Genomic DNA, 19,501 nt, shown 5'->3' with positions numbered 1-19,501 from the left:
CAAATAGTACCTAGCTTGGGTCTAGCTTTCCTAGTCTCTCCTTTCCCTAACTCCCACTCCATCTGTTTTAATACAGACAGTGAGCTCACCCTGGGTCTAGGCCCAGTTTCCACAGGATCCAGCACACAGCATAACCTAACACAAGCGAGCGGAGTGGGGGGACACTAGGGTTTCCTGATCTTTCTCTAGGGGCCTCAAGCCCCTGGCACCCACTGGACAGGAGAGTGAGTCACCCAAACCACTGCCCAAGGGCTTACGTCACTATAAGCTCACCCCAGCCCTGCTGTGCCCTCTTTAGCCATAGACAGCATGTAAGCTGACTCTGTCCCTTTAATGCCCATGCTGAACCCAGGTCCTTGCTTGGGTATCTGCTCCATCACTGGCGACGCCACAGGTAGGTATGAATGGAATAGCCAGGTGAGATGGTCTCCAGGGAGCCCACAGCAGGATCCTTGATGGTAAAAGGCACATCCTTCGAGGACCTGGGGAGGAGAGGAGAAGCTGAGAGTGTGAGTCGGCTGAGACCCACCACTGGTCCCAGCCAATCCTAGACCTGCTCTCACCCTTACCGGTTTAGCACAACCACAACTGCAGAGCCATCAGGATGCATCAGTGCCACTGTTTCCAACTCGGTCTTCTCACTGGCCACTAGTCCAACTCTTTGGGAGCCTTCAGGAATGAACTTGCTAAATGTGAGAACAGGCATCATCAGGGACCTCAGCCAAACCCATCAAACCCTCGTCTAAGAACTCAGCCACCCAGCCCCCACCCCACCCATAAGTCCTACCCAAACTCTGCCCTAACTCTATAGGCCTCGAGCTATACTGCTGGGCCCTGACCCTGACCTCCTGCATCCCTGCCCCAGCATCAGGCACCCAGGGGTTGTGTGTGTCTCTGATGCCACCTAGTTGCTTCCTGCCTACATGGTGCAAGAGAGGATGGGCGTGTCTCTCCCAGTGTTGCCACCCTAAACGCCTTCCTGCTCCCTCCTGGTATGGAGTGATGTAAGCCCAGCACAGGTGATGATAGGCCTTGTGTGGAATGGGGGCACCCACCCTGTACTCACCTGAAGTGGCCCAGGTGGTAGAACATGGGCTGTTTGTAAAACACATCTTTGGCAATGTCTACAATGATGGGGCTGTCCACAAAGTTGCGGACCCAGTTGGGCCCCCCTTCAGGATTCAGGGCAAAGTTCCAGTCAGTCCAGCCAGTCACGTGATAAAGGAGGTTCTGGAGTAAGGACAAGAGCAAAGGAAAAAAGGCTCAACACAGAGGGAGCTGGGGGCCTTCAGTGGCTCAGCCCTATGAGGGGGGAATCCTTCTCCTTAATTGTTTCGAAGGGGGTAGTACTGGAGATTGAACCCAGGGTAGCCTACCACCAAGCTACACCCTAACTCTTCTAATTTTATCTCACTAAGTTTCCAGAATGGCCTTGAACTTTCCCTCCTCCTGCCTCAGCTTCCCCTGTAGCTGGTATGACAGGTGTGCACCATCATGCTCGGCTCTCTCACTAGAGGGGTTTATGAAGATGGAGGCATTTCAAGGGAAGCTGAGAAACTGGAGGCAGGGCCCTGAGTATATGCTAAAGGGTGATGAGATGTGAAGGAAAAACAGAATAGACTCAATATCCCAAAATTGCCCCAGAAGGCAAGATGGCAAGGAGGGCTCTCGATCTTTGGTAAGGGGTTAGAGATGTCTGCTTTGCAGGATGGGAGACAGGGGCTCACCGTGATGATGCTGTGACTGTACTGCATTCCTCGATCCCAGGAGCCTAGGCGCACACTCTGCTCCCAGAACTTGGAGCCCACACAGGCCTCTGAGGCAAAGAGTGTCATGTTCGGGAACAGCCGGTGTGTCGCCCCCAGGGTGGATTTTGCTGGAGCCAGGAAGTCCAGATACCAGTGTACAGCAATCCCATGGATGTACTTGGCTGCCTCTGGGTCTGCCAGTACCTGCACAGGGAAAGGGAAAGACAACTGGGGAAGGGGAGCCACTGACACTGAGCCCTGCAGAGAGGGTTCTGGATGAGGAACTAGGAGTCCTGAAAAATGGGTGGTGTGGTGAATGTAAATAGATGGGATTAAGGGAACAACCACGGGGTCCTGGATGTCTGATGAGGCTGGTGGCCTAGACACCTGGACCCAGTCCAGAGTACTACAGAAGTCAAGAGTTGGGGCAGGGAAGGCAGTCTTAAGTTTGGAGCCAATCATTTGGATGGCATATTTGGGGGTCACTGGGACACCCATGGAGATATTGGGCCTTACCACCTGTGCCCAGCGGGGCAGCAAAAGGCGTTGATCATCTAGCATGAACAGCTGGACATCACGGTGAGTACTGTTGGCAAGGGTTGGACCCAAGTCACGGGCAATGAAATCTCGCTGGTGTTCAGCGGTGAAGCCCAGGCATTGGAAGGGGTACCCACTGATCAGCCCTGCAGAAGGCTCATTCTCAGCCGTCACTGCCCAGAACTTTAACCCGTACGCAGCATAGGCATCTAGAAACCTGGAGAAAAAGGGCATGAGCAATCATGGCCAAGAAATTAGACCAAGACCCTGGGGAATAGAACCCTGACCAACAGGCCTGAGTCTGCAAGGCCCAGAAGGTAGGAATATAAGCTGAGCAGAGTCAGATCTGGAAGTAGAAGCAGGTAGAATTGGAACATAGACCAAGGTGTCCAAAGGGTGGGTTGGTTGAGGCTCCATGGCCTTGATGATCCCTTACTTGACAAAGTACTTGGCCCAGGTCTGGTGGTAGATATCCCCTGGGTGACCCTTGAGTGACCCCTTCCCATTCACTGCCCCATTGGTCTTGAGCCAAGTGGGTGATGTCCAGGGACTGGCGAAGAGTGAGACAGGGCGATGGGCCAACTTCAGGGCTTGGTGAATCAGGGGTATCTAAAGACAAAGGTAGTGAGGAGAGACACCCAGAGCTGGGACACAGACTAGCCCAACCAGTGCATCAGGTCCAGCCGTCAGCTCCCAACCTCCCACCCCAGGACAAAACAGACCGCAGGGGAAGGTTCCATGTCTGCAGATAGCCCTCGCTGGACCTTCTCAACCCCCAGACATTGATGCATCTTTAGGGCCTGAGACAGTGAGAATGCCCACCTTGAGTTTGATATCTTCTTCTGCAAGGCTGAAGTTGTGCAACTGGAAGTCATCTGGGGTGTCGGCGTAGGTGTAGGTGCTAATGGAAAAGTCACAGCTGGCCATGGGTACCCGGATGATATTATACTCAATTCCTGCAGAAAAGGATGAGTAAGATATGGAAGTTGAGATCATCAACGGGGCCAAAGGGAACTTGCGCCCCTAAGTTGGGAACCTTGGAGGTCAGCACCTGGGTGAAACATGTCCTTCTCGGCCTGAGAGTCCCCAGGCACTTAGCAGAGATTGACATGGCAATCTTATTTACATTGGCATGAAGAGAGGAGCCAACTGTCAGGGAAGGGTGAAAAAGTACAAGGAAAACTCAAACGTGTCCATTGCACAATGTCACTTGCCCTCCCCACCCTTCACCTTCTGTTGAGAAGTAAGATTTGAGCAGCAAACTCTGGGCAGAGGGTGACAGGGCAAGTATGTTCAGAGCAGCAGCATCTGTCATGGCCCCTCCAAACCCTTTCACTCTCTGGAACTTCTCTTCTGGCTTCAGGGTCAGTAGCAGCCCTAAAGACACACAGAGGGAAGAAGGGTTTTCAGGCAGGGGAGAAACGGTAGTGACCACTGTTACGACTTGGCTCCAGGTAGACCCAGCCTGGCTTGGGGATGAGGGCATGTGATTACCTGTGCCTGTGTGATTGGCCTGGAAGGTCCCTGTACTCAACTCCATCCGACGTCCGCTACGCGTACTCTCATAGCGGCTGAAGGTACCAAGGGCAGGGAAGGTCAGGGGGTCAAGGGAGTCACAGTAGGTGGCATTGCAGACACAGACCACTGAGCTATAGCCGAAGCTTTTAGGGATGCAGGGGCGGGCACCTGGAACGGAGGGGCACAAGCAGAGGCAAGGCCAAAGGAGGCGGATGAGGAGAATGGACATGCAGGCTAAGAAATTAACGTCAGTTTCAAAAATCCCCTCACTGTGCCCCCACCTCAAGGCTGGCCTCAGTCATTCAGGAGTTTATCTTGCACCTTCTGAAAGTCTCCCACCTACATACCAGAAGACTACCAAAGGACCAGGAGGCTGGGAGCGCCTCAATGCCATCCTCCCCTCTTGGATTCACTTACCTGATGCCCAGGACACTGCCTGAAGCAGAAGCAATCCTGTCAGGCTGGCAGCCATGACTACCCTGCCTGGGTGCTTGGGGCCCACCTGAGAACAGAATGAGAAATGGCTAGAAGGCAAGCCCCTCTCTTCCTGTCAGCTACTCACCAGAGTTTGACTGCCTCTGGGTGCCCCCAGCCTAGTCTCCCACCTTTATTAAGGAGGAGACAAGCCAAGCCAGGTGCGGTGAACACTGCTGTAATCCCAGCGGCTCAGGAGGCTGAGGTGGGAGGATCATGAGTTCAAAGCCAGCCTCAGCAAAAGCGAGTCACTAAGCAACTCAGTGAGACCCTGTCTCTAAATAAAATACAAAATAGGGCTGGGATGTGGCTCAGTGGCCGAGTGACCCTGAGTTCAATCCCCAGTACCAAAAAGAAAAAGAAAAAAAAGGAGGGGACAAGGCCCACAGACTCCTGGGTGCAGCCCTCCCTGCAATCCGACTGCTGGTGACAGCTCTTTGCCCACCAAAAACAAGGACTGTCTTCACTCTCTTCCGGCCCATTTCTACCTCAACCCCTCCCTCCATATGTGTTTTTCTCAAAGAACCCTGATGGCCTGGGTTCAAGGAGAGTCTGCCATTCATCAAATTCCACAGCCTGATGGCCAGGATTTCAGAAGCAATGACAAGACCAATTGAGACCCATGGCTCACTCACCTCTCTAAAACGACTTGAAAACTCCATCACCTCACAGTCACTGGATAAGAAGACCTCAGGAGTTCCACACTCTCAGAGGGATAGAGGATCCACTAAATAAAAACAAGGATTCAGATTATCTACTGCAGCTATTGGAACTGGGCTAGCCCTGCGGGTTAATTCCGGCAACGTGAAGTGGATGGGTCATGTGACGACTAAGGGAGAGTCACACGACACAGGAAATGAGGCAATCACGGCCATATTTGTAATGGGCAGTGGACTTCTGGGCTGTTGAGATTTACACTTTATAAAACTCTGGAAGATATGAGTGTATGACAACTCTGAGAACAGCCTGGAACAAAGATTTCAGTAAAGAACTGGGTAACGGATCCCAAATCCCAAAGAAGGGAGATTACAACAGGCACATCTTGAGAAAGATTTAAATGATACTGACAAGGGTTGGGTATGTAGCTCCCCAAGAGAGTGGTTGCTTGGCATGTGGAAGACCCTGGGTTCAGTTCCCAGTGGAGGGATATCTATACCTACACACACACACACACACACACACACACACTGCTAATAAAATGACTCTAATAAAAAGAGGCTCATCCCTGTAATCTCAGCAACTCAGATGGCAGAAGCAGGAGATCACAAGTTCTAGGTCAGCCTCAACAATTTAGCGACACTCTGCCTCAAAATAAAAAAGGGGACACAGCTCAATGGTAAAGCACCCCCAGATTCAATTCCCTATGTCAGCCCAGAAAAATAAATTAAAATAAATAAAATATGAAAAGAGCTGTGGATGTAGCTCAGTGGTGGTAGAGCACCCCTGGGTTCAATCCCCAGTACCACAAAAAATTTTTTAAATAGAACAAGAAGAGGCTCACTGTGCAAAATACTGAGGCTCCAAACATGTTTAATACAGTCTTTGCCCTAGAGGGACCCATGAGACACCAAAGCAGACACACAGATATTTTGAAAGGCAGAAATGGTAACAAGTTTGCGAGTTCCCCGGGATGAAGAGGGACTCTTCCTGAATAGGGATTTATCCAGAAAGTCTTCATGGAGAAGCTAAGGGGAGTCATTAACCAGTGAAGTGCAGGCGTGGGACCTAGCACTTGGGTGGCATGACAGAGAGGGAGTGGTTGGCACAGCACCTCTCATGGCTTCCCTTCTTCTATCATCAGATGCAGATTATAATAACCGCTCTTCCTTTCTATAGGACTGGGAGGTTGGTGAAGGAGTTCAGAAACTGGAAAGTGCTATACAAAGCTGTACCCTCTGCCAGGCACAGTGGCACACACCTCTAATCTCAGCGACTTTGGAGGCTGAGGCAGGAGAATCTCAAATTCAAGACCAGCCTCAGCAACTTAGCAACACCCTATCTCAAAATTTAAAAATAAAATATAAAAACGGGCTGGGGATGTGGCTCAGTATTTAAGCACCCCTGGGTTCAATCCCTGCTGCCAAAAAAAAAAAAAAAAAAAGTATACCCTCAGCGGAAGCAAGAAGGAGGTTGTCCATGATGTTGCCTCATGAATCACATCAAATCGGCTTAGTGGCAGTGACACACGTAATACCACCTGACTAACCCCAGCTCTCTGAGTTTCCTCACCTGTAAAGGGAGGCAATACCACTGTCTCATTCATAGAGTCAGTGAGATAAGCCCAGTGCCTGGGGCTTAGTAGGTACTGGGAACTACTTATTTGTTGTATGAGTGTTTTCTGTTTTTTGAATTATCTCACTGAAGCCTTTCCAAGGCTGATCATTTCTTCTCCTAGCTTCTGTATCTGTAAGTATAGTTCTGTGAGATGAGCAGGGTTTGAATCCTGGCTCTGCCATTAATGCTGGCTGTAAACTACTTAGTCACCTTAAACCTGTTTCTCGTCTATAAAAGGGAAGTGATAACTCCTGCCTGATAGGATTATTGTGAAGTTTGAATGTGATAATATATATCTAGTACACTGCTTGGCACGAAATGTTGTAACAAGGTAGGCCTGTGTTTATGGAAGGAACTCAAATTCCTTGAAGGAAATGCCTTACTCATTCTAGGTGGTTTCATATCCTTGTAGACCGCCTGGCACAGGGATAGTTGCCAGGTTCCTGAATTGAACTGCTGAACTACCTGCGTGACTAGGGCAGTATCCACCTCTTTCAGACTTCCTGCTTTTCCAGGAAGTATTGCTCAGGACTTGTTCTCAGGAGGGCAGGTAACTTCCTTCCTTCCATTTCATTCATTCCACAAAAGAAAAAGAAAAAAAAAAATTTGGCTAACTTTGCACATGAGCAGCAAGCCTGCTACCCATGAGCTATAATTCCCAGCCCCACTGTGGCATATGTATTAAGTTCATTCTCCCTCTGCCCTTGTCTGTCCAGTTGGGTTTGGAGTCTCCTCCCCTCTCTACAGGCCAAGTTTGAATCTTCTGTTTCTCCTTCCTTCCTTCCTTCCTTCCTTCCTTAACCCAGGGAATTGAACCTGGGGACGCTCTGTCACAGGACATTGTTTCTTCTTATCATCCTTACAAATTGTAAACTTTTCCCAGGGTGATACCACCACTTCTTTCAAATTTCTCTAATAATGTGATTTGTCCTTGAGGTTTTCTTATGTTATTTTTCTGGTACTGAGAATTGAAGCCAGGGTACTCTATTATTGAGCAATAGCCCCAGCCCTTTTGAAAAGTTTTGAGATAGGATCATTTTTATTTTATTTAACTCTTTTTGTGTGTGTGTGTGTGTGTGTGTGTGCCAGGGACTGAACCCAGGGCACTGAGCTACTGAGCCACATCCCCAGCCCTTTTGAAAAAGTTTTGAGATAGTTGCTCACAGCTTCACTAAATTGCTGAGGCTAACTTTAAACTTGTGATCCTCCTGCCTCAGCCTCTCTAGCCACTGGGATTACAGGCATGTGCCACAACACTTGGCCCTTTTTATTTTTTATTTTGAGACAGGGTCAAGTTTCTCAGGCTGGTCTTTTTTGGGGGGGGGGACAGAGTACTGGGATTGAACTCAGGAGCTCTGAACCACCGAGCCACATCCCCAGCCCTATTTTGTATTTTATTTAGATAAAGGGTTTCACTGAGTTGCTTAGCACCTTGCCATTGCTGAGGCTGGTTTTGAACTTGTGATCCTCCTGCCTCAGCCTCCCAAGCCACTAGGATTACAGGCATGCACCATCGAGCCCGGCTTCAGGCTGATTTTGAATTTACAATCCTCCTGCCTCAGCCACCCAAGTAGCTGGGATTACAGTTCTATTTTATTTTCTAAGTAAAGATAGTTATAATATGGACTGTTAAACAAAATTATGGGAGGACATTGTTTTGGACTGAGCCCCTGAGCCCCTGGAGTACTTCCCAACAGATTAGACCAAGCCAAAATGGATTTATTCACACGAAATGACACATAATCAAAATGAAACTTCAAGAGTGATAGATCCCAAAACGCACCAGCTTTTCCTGAAAATAGGAGATTTCAGTGTAGAGTCACAAAATAAGGAAACCCTCTGCTTTAACCCTTACCAAAAAGTAACCTATGTTAACTACTCTGTCTCTGTTCAGAGTTGTTTGGTTGTTTTCTTGTCCTCCCCTTACAAATCCCTCTGTTATGCTGTTGCCTAGTGAAGCCTCCAATTCTGTTTTGTAGATTGGAGGCTGCTCTCATTATATAAGTCACACACAAAAGCCAACTAGATCTACAAGTAAATTTGTCATAATTTAAAATTTTTTTTCCAGTCCTGGGAATGCAAGCCAGGGATGCTTTATCAGTAAGCCACATCCCCAGCCCTTTTTGGCATTTTATTTAGAGACAGGGTCTTGCTAAGTTGCTTAGGATCTTGCTAAGTTGCTGAGGCTGGCTTTGAACTTGCAATCCTCCTGCCTCCACCTCCCAAGCCACTGGGATTACAGGCATACCCTACCATGCCTGGTACTCATCCCTCTTTCATTTTTTTTTTTAATTTTGAAACTGGGTCCTACCAAATTGCAAAGGTTGGCTTCAAACTTGTATTCTCTTGCCTCAGCCTCCTAGGTAGCTGGGATTAGAGGTGTGGGCCTCCATGCCCATGCCTCAAGGACAAATTTGTAATTTTGTCTTTTTAGGAGCATTGTGTGTTTTATTTAAGATTCCTTCTCCTTAATGATCCTCTAAATGATTGGAGTTTTCCTAAAGAATAAGAATAAAACTTTTCTACATGCATGAAGCCTGAGTTTGATCCCCAGATCTGCAAAAAGAAACCACACACACAAAAAAACAACTTTTCTTCAATGTTATATAATATCATCCTCTTGACTTATATTTGATTTTATGTTTGTATATATTGTAAAGATGAATACTTCAAGGGCTGGGGTTGTGGCTCAGTGGGAGAGTGTTTGTTTAGCATGTGCGGGGTCCTGGGTTCGATCCTCAACACCAAAGATTTTGTGTCCAATTACAACCAAAAAATGTATTTTAAAAAAAAGATGAACACTTCAAGATCAAGTGAATGAAGGACAATCCTTCCCTGTGCAGGAATGTTCTGCACATTCTAGAATGCCTTTCCTGACCTCCATCCACTAAATTCTCAAGAGCCTCAGCTACACACATATATTTCCAAAATGTCCCCTAGGGGGCGACTGAGAACCACTGCCAGAGGCACCTCACCTCAAACACCTAGGCCTCACTGTGGGCAACTAGGGGCTTACCAGGTGGCCATCTTCTTCTTTTTCCTTTGTACAGCGCTTTAAAAAGACAGCGAGGGGTTTGAGAGTGTAACTTAGTGTGGTAAAGATGTGCCTAGCATGCATGAGGTTCAGTCCCCAGCACCCCAAAAAAACAAAACAAAAGACAGCTAGAGTATTGTCCTGGGTTTATGTGGTAGAGTAATGTCCTGGGTTTAAAACACAGAAAAATTTTTAATTAAAGACTAAGGGAGGACAACTGAGAAATAAATATAAGTGAAAAGCATTAGTACAAAAATAATTTGGCCAGGCCATGGCACATGCCTGTAATCCCAGCCACTCAGGAAGCTGAGGCAGGAAGAACAAAGGTTTGAGGCCAGCCTTGGCATCTTAGTGAGACCCTGTCTCAAAGTAAATTATAAAAAAGCACTGGGAATATAGCACTCTGGGTTCAATCTCCAGTGCCAAAAAATAAAGCAACCACAAGATGGTGGGCACAAGCCTGTAATCCCAGCAACTCAGGAGGCTGAGGTAGGAGGATCACATTTTCAAGGCCAGTCTCAGCAACTTAGCAAGACCCTGTCTCATGGCTGTAGCTCAGTGGTAAAGTGGTAAAGTGCCCTTGGTCAGTTCCCTTTACCAAAACCAAAACAACAACAACAATTTAATAATTTGACTGACCTGATAATGGAGTTGTGGTCCCATTTTCACCAGTCTAGTCCTGGTACAAAGAAGTCATCTATCCAAGATCTCTACCTCCAATCTTGTTCCCTCTGGCCAGCATCATTTCTCACTTGTCCCCTTAAGAAGAAGCAATGTGGAAGGGTGTTTTAGTTTGGACTGGAATGACTATATGTAGGATTTAAATCCATGCTTGTTCCTTATTAGATGTGGTTTCCTAGTCCTCAAGGGTTTTCATGAGGATTGCAGGAAACGATGCGTGTAATATTGTGTATAGCCAAGTGATCGGGCGTGTGGCTACACTGGGTGTGTCCTCTCTCACACTTCCTACACTCTAGGAGCAGACCATCTGGACCCCTTCCACTCCAGAATGGATCTTGCCAAGGTCACCAAGGATCTCTTCCTTGCTAATCTTTTGCCCTTTTTGACCTAAACTTTTAACCCGGTTGACCCTTGACTTCTCCCTTCTTGAAACCCTCTCTGGTTTCCAGGACTCCCTACTCTGTGGGTTTGGACTCCTCCCACTTCTCCTTTGCAAGCTTCTCCTTCTGTCTGTGCATGTTACATGGGGTTTGGTCCTAGGTCCTCTCTTCTCACACTTTAAGCTCTCTCCAGAGAGAGAACCACACAGCTTATAGTTGATTTTGGTTCCAAAATCTCCACCTCGGATGGATCCCAGTCTCTCTCCGGGGATCGACTCTGTATTGAGTTGGCCTGCTAGACTTCTCTTTTGGGCTTGGGCGTCTCTCAGACCCCTCATCATAAGAGCATCTCCACCAGCCACACCCACTCTCTCTCTCTGTTCTCTCCCTCCACAGAAGCCCTTCCTTCAGAGAGTGGAGCTCATTCTTGACTTTGTTCCTCCTTTTATCCTCATCCCAGCTTTTTTTTTTCTTTAGAATTCTGAAGCCTCTTTCTTGCCTTTGATTTCTACTTTTCCCTCCAATCCATTCTCCAGAAGAACTGGATGGGCTGAGGATGGAGCTCAGGGGTAGAGGGTGAGGAAAAAAGGAGAGAAAACAAGAGAACAGAGAGGAAAGAAGGAAAGAGGGAAGAAAGAGGAATAAAGGAAGTAGGGAAAGGAGAGGAGGGCACGATGGCTGAGACGAGGAAAGAGACGGAGGAGGGAAGAAGAAGAGGGTGAAGAAGGAAGGAAGGAACTAAGACCCCAATCCCGAGGCTACGATTTTCCCTTCTAAAACCTTTTGCTCCACACTCCCTCAAACCCTGTAAGAGGGTAATGCGAAGCCAGGCTTGATGGCACCCTCCTGTAATCCCAGTGGCTTGGAAGTCTGAGGCAAGAAGATCTCGAGTTGAGAGCCAGCCTCAGCAATTTAGCAAGATCCTAAGCAACTCAGTGCGACCCTGTCTCTAAATAAAATATAAAAAAGGCTTGGGGATGTGGCTCAGTGGTTAAGAGCCCCTGGGTTCAATCCCAGGTACCCCCAAAAAAGGGGGGTATTTATGGGAAGCCAGGTGTGGTGGTACACACCTGTAATCCCAACAATTTGGGAGACTGAGGCAGGGCAGTCATAAATTTGAGGCCAGTCTCAGCAACTTAGTGAGGCCCTAAGCAACTTTGAAAGACCCTATCTCAAAATAATAATGAAAAGGGCTGGAAATGCGGTTCAGTGGTAAAGTGCCCCTGGGTTCAATCCTCAATCATCGTCAAGTTGGTATTGGGTTCAATCCCCTGTATAAAAAAAAAAATTAAAAAATAAAAAGTCTTGAACAAGTTCGGCGGGGAAGATGGCGGATGACAAGGATTCTCTGCCCAAGCTTAAGGACCTGGCATTTCTCAAGAACCAGCTGGAACGCCTGCAACAGCAAGTGGAAGACGAAGTCAGCAGTGGTGTGGGCCAGGATGGCTCACTTTTGTCCTCCCCGTTCCTCAAAGGATTCCTGGCTGGCTATGTGGTGGCCAAACTGAGGGCATCGGCAGTACTGGGCTTTGCAGTTGGCACCTTCACTGGCATCTATGCAGCTCAGGCATATGCTGTGCCCAACGTGGAGAAGACACTGAGGGACTACTTTCGGTCACTGCGCAAGGGGCCTGACTAGCTCTAGATCCTATGGGGGAAGCAGGATGAACAGCTGGGGCCTACAGGTGGAGGCCTTTCGAACACAGACATACTATCTAGCTTCCCTGGCTGTCATCTACTTACTGTCTCCACCTGTCCTGCCACCTTCATCTTAGCTTCTCTTCCTGCAGAGGGTGCACAGTGGCTTGTCGGACTGTAACCTGGACTCCTTCCCTCCCCAGCTCCATGAGACTGGCCCCAAGACCATGCTTCATCAGCCCCTTCCTCTTCCAGCCCTAACTGTGGAGTGTACAGATGACTCTGATCCTCAGTATTCTCTCTGGCAATGTACCAGCTCCTCCTGGGAGCTGGCTTCATAACTTAATATCCCTTAAATGTGCCCCAGTTCCTCTGCCACTTGCTAGTTACACAGGCAACCAGGATCTGATGAGGGCATGAGTGTAGAGGAAGGTGGTATGCCAGGCCTGGGCCGTCCTAGGCAGGCCCGCTGGACCCTGATGCTCCTCCTATCCACTGCCATGTATGGTGCCCATGCCCCACTGCTGGCGCTGTGCCATGTGGATGGGCGAGTGCCCTTTCGGCCCTCCTCAGCTGTGCTGCTCACTGAGCTGACCAAGTTACTGTTGTGCGCCTTCTCTCTCCTTGTGGGCTGGCAAGCATGGCCCCGAGGGGCCCCACCCTGGCGCCAAGCTGCTCCTTTTGCACTATCTGCCCTGCTCTATGGCGCCAACAACAACCTGGTGATCTATCTACAGCGTTACATGGACCCCAGCACCTACCAGGTGCTGAGCAATCTCAAGATTGGAAGCACAGCCCTATTCTACTGCCTCTGTCTCCGGCACCGCCTCTCTGCACACCAGGGTTTGGCACTGCTGCTGCTGATGGCTGCAGGGGCCTGCTATGCAGCAGGTGGCCTTCAGGACCCTGGGAACACCCTTCCTGGGCCTCTAGCAGCTGCTGCCAGCCCCATGCCCCTGCATATCACTCCACTGGGACTGCTGCTGCTCATCCTGTACTGTCTCATCTCAGGCTTGTCGTCTGTATACACAGAGCTGCTCATGAAGCGACAGCGTCTGCCCCTCGCACTTCAAAACCTCTTCCTCTACACTTTTGGTGTGCTCCTGAACCTTGGTCTGCATGCAGGTGGTGGTCCTGGCCCAGGCCTCCTGGAGGGTTTCTCAGGATGGGCAGCACTTGTGGTGCTGAGCCAAGCACTAAATGGACTGCTCATGTCCGCTGTCATGAAGCATTTTTGTTGTGTCCTGCTCATTAGTGGTCAATGCCATGCTTTCAGCAGCCCTGCTACGGCTGCAACTCACAGCTACATTCTTCCTGGCCACACTGCTCATTGGCCTGGCTGTGCGCCTGTGTTATGGTAGTCACTAGCCCCTGGCCACCTTGCTTGCTTCTGATTCTATAGATTGGGCACCACCACCAGAGTCATCTCTCAAACTTCTTCCTTTCCTCCCCTTAGCAACTGTAATAAGTGCCTTGTGAGAAAAGCTGGAGAAGGGAGAGCAACCAAGTTAGTCTTGAAGTGCTGTATGAAGGAGGCTTCTAGGAGACATGAAGAGTAGATTTGGTTAAGGAAACTTAACTTCCCCACCCACCCCCAAGTTCTTCCAAACTAAAGAATTGGGAGCATCAATACCTAGGCCTGAAAAAAATGACTCCATTCCTGATGGGGAAGGCTCCCTGCCTCATCTTCCATAAACAAAATGAGATATGGGTGACCGGTGGCTTTCCTTGCCCACTGTGGTCACCCCAATATACCCACTACCCAGGCCTGGTGTTGGTGCTCAAGCCCCGCCTTGGTGCATGACTTCTTCATAAGGGACACTCACACCCAACAGTCATGCAGGAAGGCCCAATTGCTACAAATTATATAGCTGTCACCTAGGCCACTCTGCCAAGGTCCCTCAGCTCCAGCACTGCCTGGAGATATATCCCCTACCCCCTCCACAGTGCTGCTTCCCTTACCCAGCCTTTGTTCTGGAAACCCCACAGAGGGCTGGGGCTTGACTCATCTCAGGGAATGTTGCCCCTGGATCCTGGCTTAAACCTATACTCCTAACCCCTTTGCTCACCCAAGGGCCCTATTGAAGCCCACTGCCACCTCTAAGGCTCTTAGGAGGTAGCATCTTTCCCACTCTGAGTCCTATCCCTGCTTAGTAGTGTCCCAGCTCCCAACAGCCTGGGAAAGCTCTGCACAGATTGACCTGGGACCAGGTACAGAAACTTCTATAGCTTAATCAATGTCTCTTTTAACTGCATAAGCAATAAGGTCTTAATAAAGTGTTCTAGGATGTAGGGTGCTTCCTACAACCAGTCAAAAAAAAAAAGTCTTCTGGGGGCTGGCGTCTTTGTCCCCCCTTGTTTCTCACTTCTTCACTTACACCGTATGCTCCAATCTCCTTGTCTGCCATCAAGAGGCCACATTCTATCTTGTCTGCTGTTGCCTCTGACCTGAACTTTTTATTCTTCCTCCTTTTTTTTTTTTCGGTATTAGGGATTGAACCCAAGGGTATGTAACTATCCAGCCACATTCCCAGCCCTTTTTTTCCTCCTCCTCCTCCTCCTCCTTCTTCTTCCTCTTTAAATTGTGGGACAGGGTCTTACTAAGTTTTTAGGGCCTTGCTAAATGGCTGAGATTAGTCTTGAACTTGCAATCCTCCTACCTCAGGCTTTTGAGGTGGTGGGAGAACAGCCTTGTCTCACCATATTTGGCCCTTCCTCCCTTTTGGAAAAAAGGTGAATGACTATTCATCATTAAGTCCTCAGCCTCACTAGCATCATCAGTCCCATTTCCTCACTCCTCTGCCTGAGTTAGGCACCCTTGCTATGCACGCTCCAATTCAAATGCTGAACAAATATTAACTGGGAATTTACTTATGTGCCAAGCATGGTTCTAGATTCTGAGGATATGGCAATGAATAAAATGACAACCTTCCCAGCCTTATGGGGCTTATATTCTAGTGGCGGCAGTAACACACACAAACACAAACACACACACACACACACACACACAATTTGGGTAATGATAGGATGAAAAATAAATTGAAGAAGAGGTTGGAGTGGTGGAAGTGGGAGGGGTAGTGGTAAAAAGTTGAGTTTGTAGAAGCAGAAAAGTCAGATTCTGAAGGGACTTGGTGGCCACAGCAGAGTTTCAATTATGTTTTTTGTTTGTTTGTTTTTGTTTTTGGTATTGAGGATTGAACCCAGGAGTGCTTACCACTGAGCTGCATCCCCAGTTCATTTTACTTTTTATTTAGAGGCGCTGAAGACCTTGCTAAGTTGCCCAGGCTGGCCTCTGCCTCTGCCTCTGGAGTCCTTGGGATTACAGGTGTGCACCACCTGGCTGGTTCAATTCTGTTCTAAGATGGAAATTCACTGAAGAGTTTGGAGCAGGGAACTGACAAGATAAGATTTATATTTTTTAAAATATACTTTGGCTGCTGTATAGAAACCGGACTGGAGGGGGCAAGTGCAGAGGAAGACCAGCATCCAATAACAACTTGCCACCCACTTGTCCCTGGCTCTCTATCCTTTCTCTCTGAATCATAGCAAAGGCTCTTCCTTCATCATGCACAGGCTTCCACTCCACTTAGCCTCCTTAATGCACCTCCGATGTTACTTTCTCCAAGAAATTCTGCCTCACCTTCCCATCTCTCCTGTAACACCTGCTCAGAGCCTTCACATCTCCTTTGTCTTTCCACAGTTGTAATCAACTGTACAAACAATTTAATATCAGGCAAAGCGCCAGCTCATAAAAGAACGACATACTCATTCGTCTGTGCACTGGTCTATCGGTGTATAAGCCCGGTGAGGTAGGGATCAATCTGTGCTGGTTTCCTGATCCCCAATGCTTAGCACAGTTCCTGGGTCCCACACTCAGCGAACGTTTGTCGAATGATTGAAGAATGCAAAACATACAGCCTTCTTCCGACTCTACCCCTTAAAAAGCGCGAAAAGGATTTGTTTTATCGTCTTTAAAAAGAAGTGTTATCTCCTTTTAAAAAAAAGAATCTCTCTCTCTCTTTCAGTTGTAGATGGTCACAGTACCTCCATTTTATTCATTTTTTTATATGTTGCTGAGGATCGAACCCAGTGCCTCACGCATACGAGGCAAGCGCTCTACCACTGCCCCAGCCCCCTCATCTCTTCTTTATTTATAAAAAACAACTATCTCTACAATTAATAATAACAATGATGGGCTGAGGCTGGGGCTGGGTGGTAGAGCGCTCGCCTAGCATGTGTGAGGCCCTGGGTTCGATCCTCGGCACCACATAAAAATAAATGAATAAAATAAAGGTCCCCAAAAAATAATAACAATGATGATGAAAAGGTTAAGTTCAAACGCAAGAAGGGCAGTTAAAACCCAAAGGATGCAACATCTGTTGTTCGCAAGGCGAAACAGCAGCCCCAACCGGAGGCCGAGGGAAAGCTCACTGCAGCCTGCGGACGCCAACGGGATGCGCAGTCGCGAGACTATCAGGCGGGCGGGGCGGGGCCTGTTCCGAAAGGGGATGGGCGTTCCCGCGGAGGCGGAACCCAGAGCCCGTCCCCACTTTTCATTGGTTTGTCCTTGGGATGGGCAGTTTGCACTGGTCAACCGTGGTCCAGATACAGCGCAAGGGTATTACCACGCTTGCGCGCGACGTCCACCAGCGGACAGTCGGGTAAAGGGTGGGGCGGGTTGAATTCGCACCGATTCCCTCTCGCCCGAGCTGAGCAAGGTTTCTTGAGTTTACTCCTTAGGGAGCCCGAGGATGGAGAACATTCGGTACCCTGAAGCTGCGAGAACCCCAGTGTCCACCTCCTCCTGCCTCATTTTGTGCTGGCCGTGCTTCAACCCTTACGGAGGCTGTATTGTTATTACGGTGAATTATTCAAGAAGCCTTGCAGTCTGACGCCATCTCTTGGGAGTGCCGCTCCATCCTCCTTCCCCTTCCTAGAGGGCACAGTGTGGCCCCCACCATCAGTGTGCTGAAGCTGTCTACAGGGCCTCCGATTGCGCCACTTTAGTAATTTAAGGAGTGTTTGTTGAAGACCTACTATGTGTTGGATCCCATGCAATGAGCAAGCTCTGCTTTTTTTTTTTTTTTTTAATATTTATTTCCTTTAGTTTTCGGCGGACACAACATCTTTGTATGTGGTGCTGAGGATCGAACCCGTGCCCCACGCATGCCAGGCGAGCGTGAGACCGCTTGAGCCACATTCCCAGCCCCCAAGCTCTGCTCTTGAGCATTTATATTCTTATTTATTTATTTATTTTTGGTACTGGTGATGGAACCCAGGGTTGCTCTACAGCTGAGCTACATCCCCAGTCCTTTTACTTTATTTATTTATTTGTTTTGTGGTGCTGGGGATTGAAGCCAGGGCCTTGTGCTTGCGGGGCAAGCACTCTACCAGCTGAGCTATGTCCCCAGTCCTATACTTATAATTTTAATTTGTGGTACTCCTGCCTCTGCCTCCCTAGTTGTTGTCCTTACAGGTGCAGATCACCAAGCTTGGCTGGGAGTTAATATTCTAGGGAGGACACAAACATATTAACAAAAAAAGATAGTTTTATTTCATTTTAAAGACATATTGGCTTTATTTTCATTTCTAGAATCCAGCAACACTTCATTCCATAAAATAGAGATTAGTATTTTTACAAGATAATTTTAATGATAAATCTTATGCTCAAAACAAGATGGTAGGGCTGAGGGTATAACTCTGGTGGAGTTTTGACTCCCATGGCTGAGGCCCTGGGTTCAATCCCCAGCACAAAAAAGCAATAACAAAATGATTTACCAACTAGATTGGGATGGTGTGCTCACTGAGAAGGTGAGTGGAAATAGGACTTGAATTAGGTGAGGCTGCAGACACAGCGTTGAACATTTCATGCTGGGGAAAGAAAAGGTTCCTGGTCCTTGGAGGCATTTTGACTGAAGCAGAGAGTGGGCCCGGTTGTGCTTGACCACAGTCTCAGTAAAGAATTTGGAGATTACTATAAATACAATGGGAAGCCAGTAGATATAGGAAGAGCTTTGATATGATTTATTGTCACTTTGATAAAGAGTGGAAATAGATTGATTCAGAGGTGGTTGTGGCCCGCACTAGGTAGCTGGAGAGATAGTGAGACTTTGATGAATTTGGGATAGGATTGGTGTGTTGAGTGAGGGAAGTCAGGATGATTCCTAAGCCTTAGGAATGTGCATTTGGGCAATAGTGGTGCAGTTTATTGAGATGGAAATAGTAGAAGAGCAAATGATGGGGTGGGTACCCCAAATTCCGTTGTGCTCAAGCAAGAGATGTCAAGTTGGAGGTAGGAGCTCACAAAGCTAGAGTTACACATTAACGTGACATGGACCTTAATAGGGGAATTTACAGAAAGAGGGAGGTAGAATCAGTCCAGCAGAGGTATAAAAGCTGGTAAAGTAGGAGGAGAAATAGGAGAATGTGATGTTTTTGAAGTCAAAAAAGGGAAAATTTCTAGAAGAAAAAATGCTGATTATTTGGGTTAATTGCTGCTTAAAGAGGCAGAGAAATGATTGATGAAAACTTTGTCAAGAGCAGTGGCTAAGGTTGGTCCAGTGGCACCTACCTGTAATCCCAGCTGCTCAAGAAGCTGAAGCGGGAGGATCCCCAAGTTCAAGAACAGCCTCAGCAACTTAGCAAGATCATCTCAAAATAAGTTAATAAATAGAAAGAACTAGGGATGGCAAAGTATCTGTGGGTTCAATCCCCAGTAACAAAAAAGACATAAAAAATAAAAAAGGCCGGGGCTGGGGCTGGAGCTCAATGATAAAGCCCTCCTAGTCCATGCCCCATAAGGTGTGGGGTAAGCAGGGAACAGTAGCTGGAGAGAGGTAGGGAAAGTAGCCTTCTGGAAGTAGATAGGGAGAATGGATGTTTGAATGGGAACAAGTAAGATAGAAACACTTTTGGAGCTGGGCATGTAGCACAAGCCTGTAATCCCATCAACTCGGGAGCCTGAGGCAGGAAGATTCCAAGTCTGAGGTCAGCCTCAACAATTTAGCAAGCCCCTGTCTCAGGGCCCTCAATTACTGAGCCACATCCCCAGCTCTATTTTGTATTTTATTTAGAGACAGGGTCTCACTGAGTTGCTAAGCACCTCACTGTTGCTGAGGCTGCCTTTGAACTCATGATTCTCTTGTCTTACGTCTCTCCAGCCACTGGGATTACAGGCATGGTCCAACACACCTGGCCTGTCTCAAACTTTAAAAAAA

The 19,501-nt window shown here is 48.1% G+C and overlaps 3 protein-coding genes across 3 annotated transcripts; 2 read left to right on the top strand and 1 right to left on the bottom strand.

Annotated features, from left to right (window-relative positions):
- Positions 1–312: 312 nt before the first annotated feature.
- On the bottom strand, positions 313–5,089 carry Gba1 (glucosylceramidase beta 1). The gene is made up of 11 exons (XM_046421899.2): positions 4,913–5,089; positions 4,221–4,305; positions 3,780–3,971; positions 3,516–3,662; positions 3,108–3,241; positions 2,722–2,894; positions 2,265–2,502; positions 1,728–1,952; positions 1,067–1,230; positions 570–686; positions 313–482 (listed from the first exon to the last, which is right to left on the bottom strand). The coding sequence occupies exons 1-11, from the start codon at positions 4,937–4,939 to the stop codon at positions 377–379; spliced, it is 1,608 nt and encodes a 535-aa protein (XP_046277855.1). The 5' UTR covers positions 4,940–5,089; the 3' UTR covers positions 313–376.
- A 6,873-nt stretch (positions 5,090–11,962) lies between these two features.
- LOC124077417 (SLC35A4 upstream open reading frame protein-like) lies at positions 11,963–12,369 on the top strand. Its single transcript, XM_046421813.2, has one exon. The coding sequence runs from the start codon at positions 11,974–11,976 to the stop codon at positions 12,283–12,285; it is 312 nt and encodes a 103-aa protein (XP_046277769.1). The 5' UTR covers positions 11,963–11,973; the 3' UTR covers positions 12,286–12,369.
- A 140-nt stretch (positions 12,370–12,509) lies between these two features.
- LOC124077416 (probable UDP-sugar transporter protein SLC35A4) lies at positions 12,510–14,591 on the top strand. Its single transcript, XM_046421812.2, is given in 2 exon segments — positions 12,510–13,515; positions 13,517–14,591. Coding segments are annotated over 2 exon segments (951 nt in total). The 5' UTR covers positions 12,510–12,700; the 3' UTR covers positions 13,653–14,591.
- Positions 14,592–19,501: the final 4,910 nt, after the last annotated feature.

Source organism: Marmota monax, unplaced genomic scaffold, assembly GCF_021218885.2.
Source record: "Marmota monax isolate L192 unplaced genomic scaffold, Marmota_monax_Labrador192_F-V1.1 WCK01_AAM20220418_F8-fsc00108, whole genome shotgun sequence".
In the NCBI taxonomy this organism is placed as follows: Eukaryota; Metazoa; Chordata; class Mammalia; order Rodentia; family Sciuridae; genus Marmota; species Marmota monax.
Note: the sequence above shows the minus strand (reverse complement) of the source record. Positions and strands in the feature narration are given on the sequence as shown.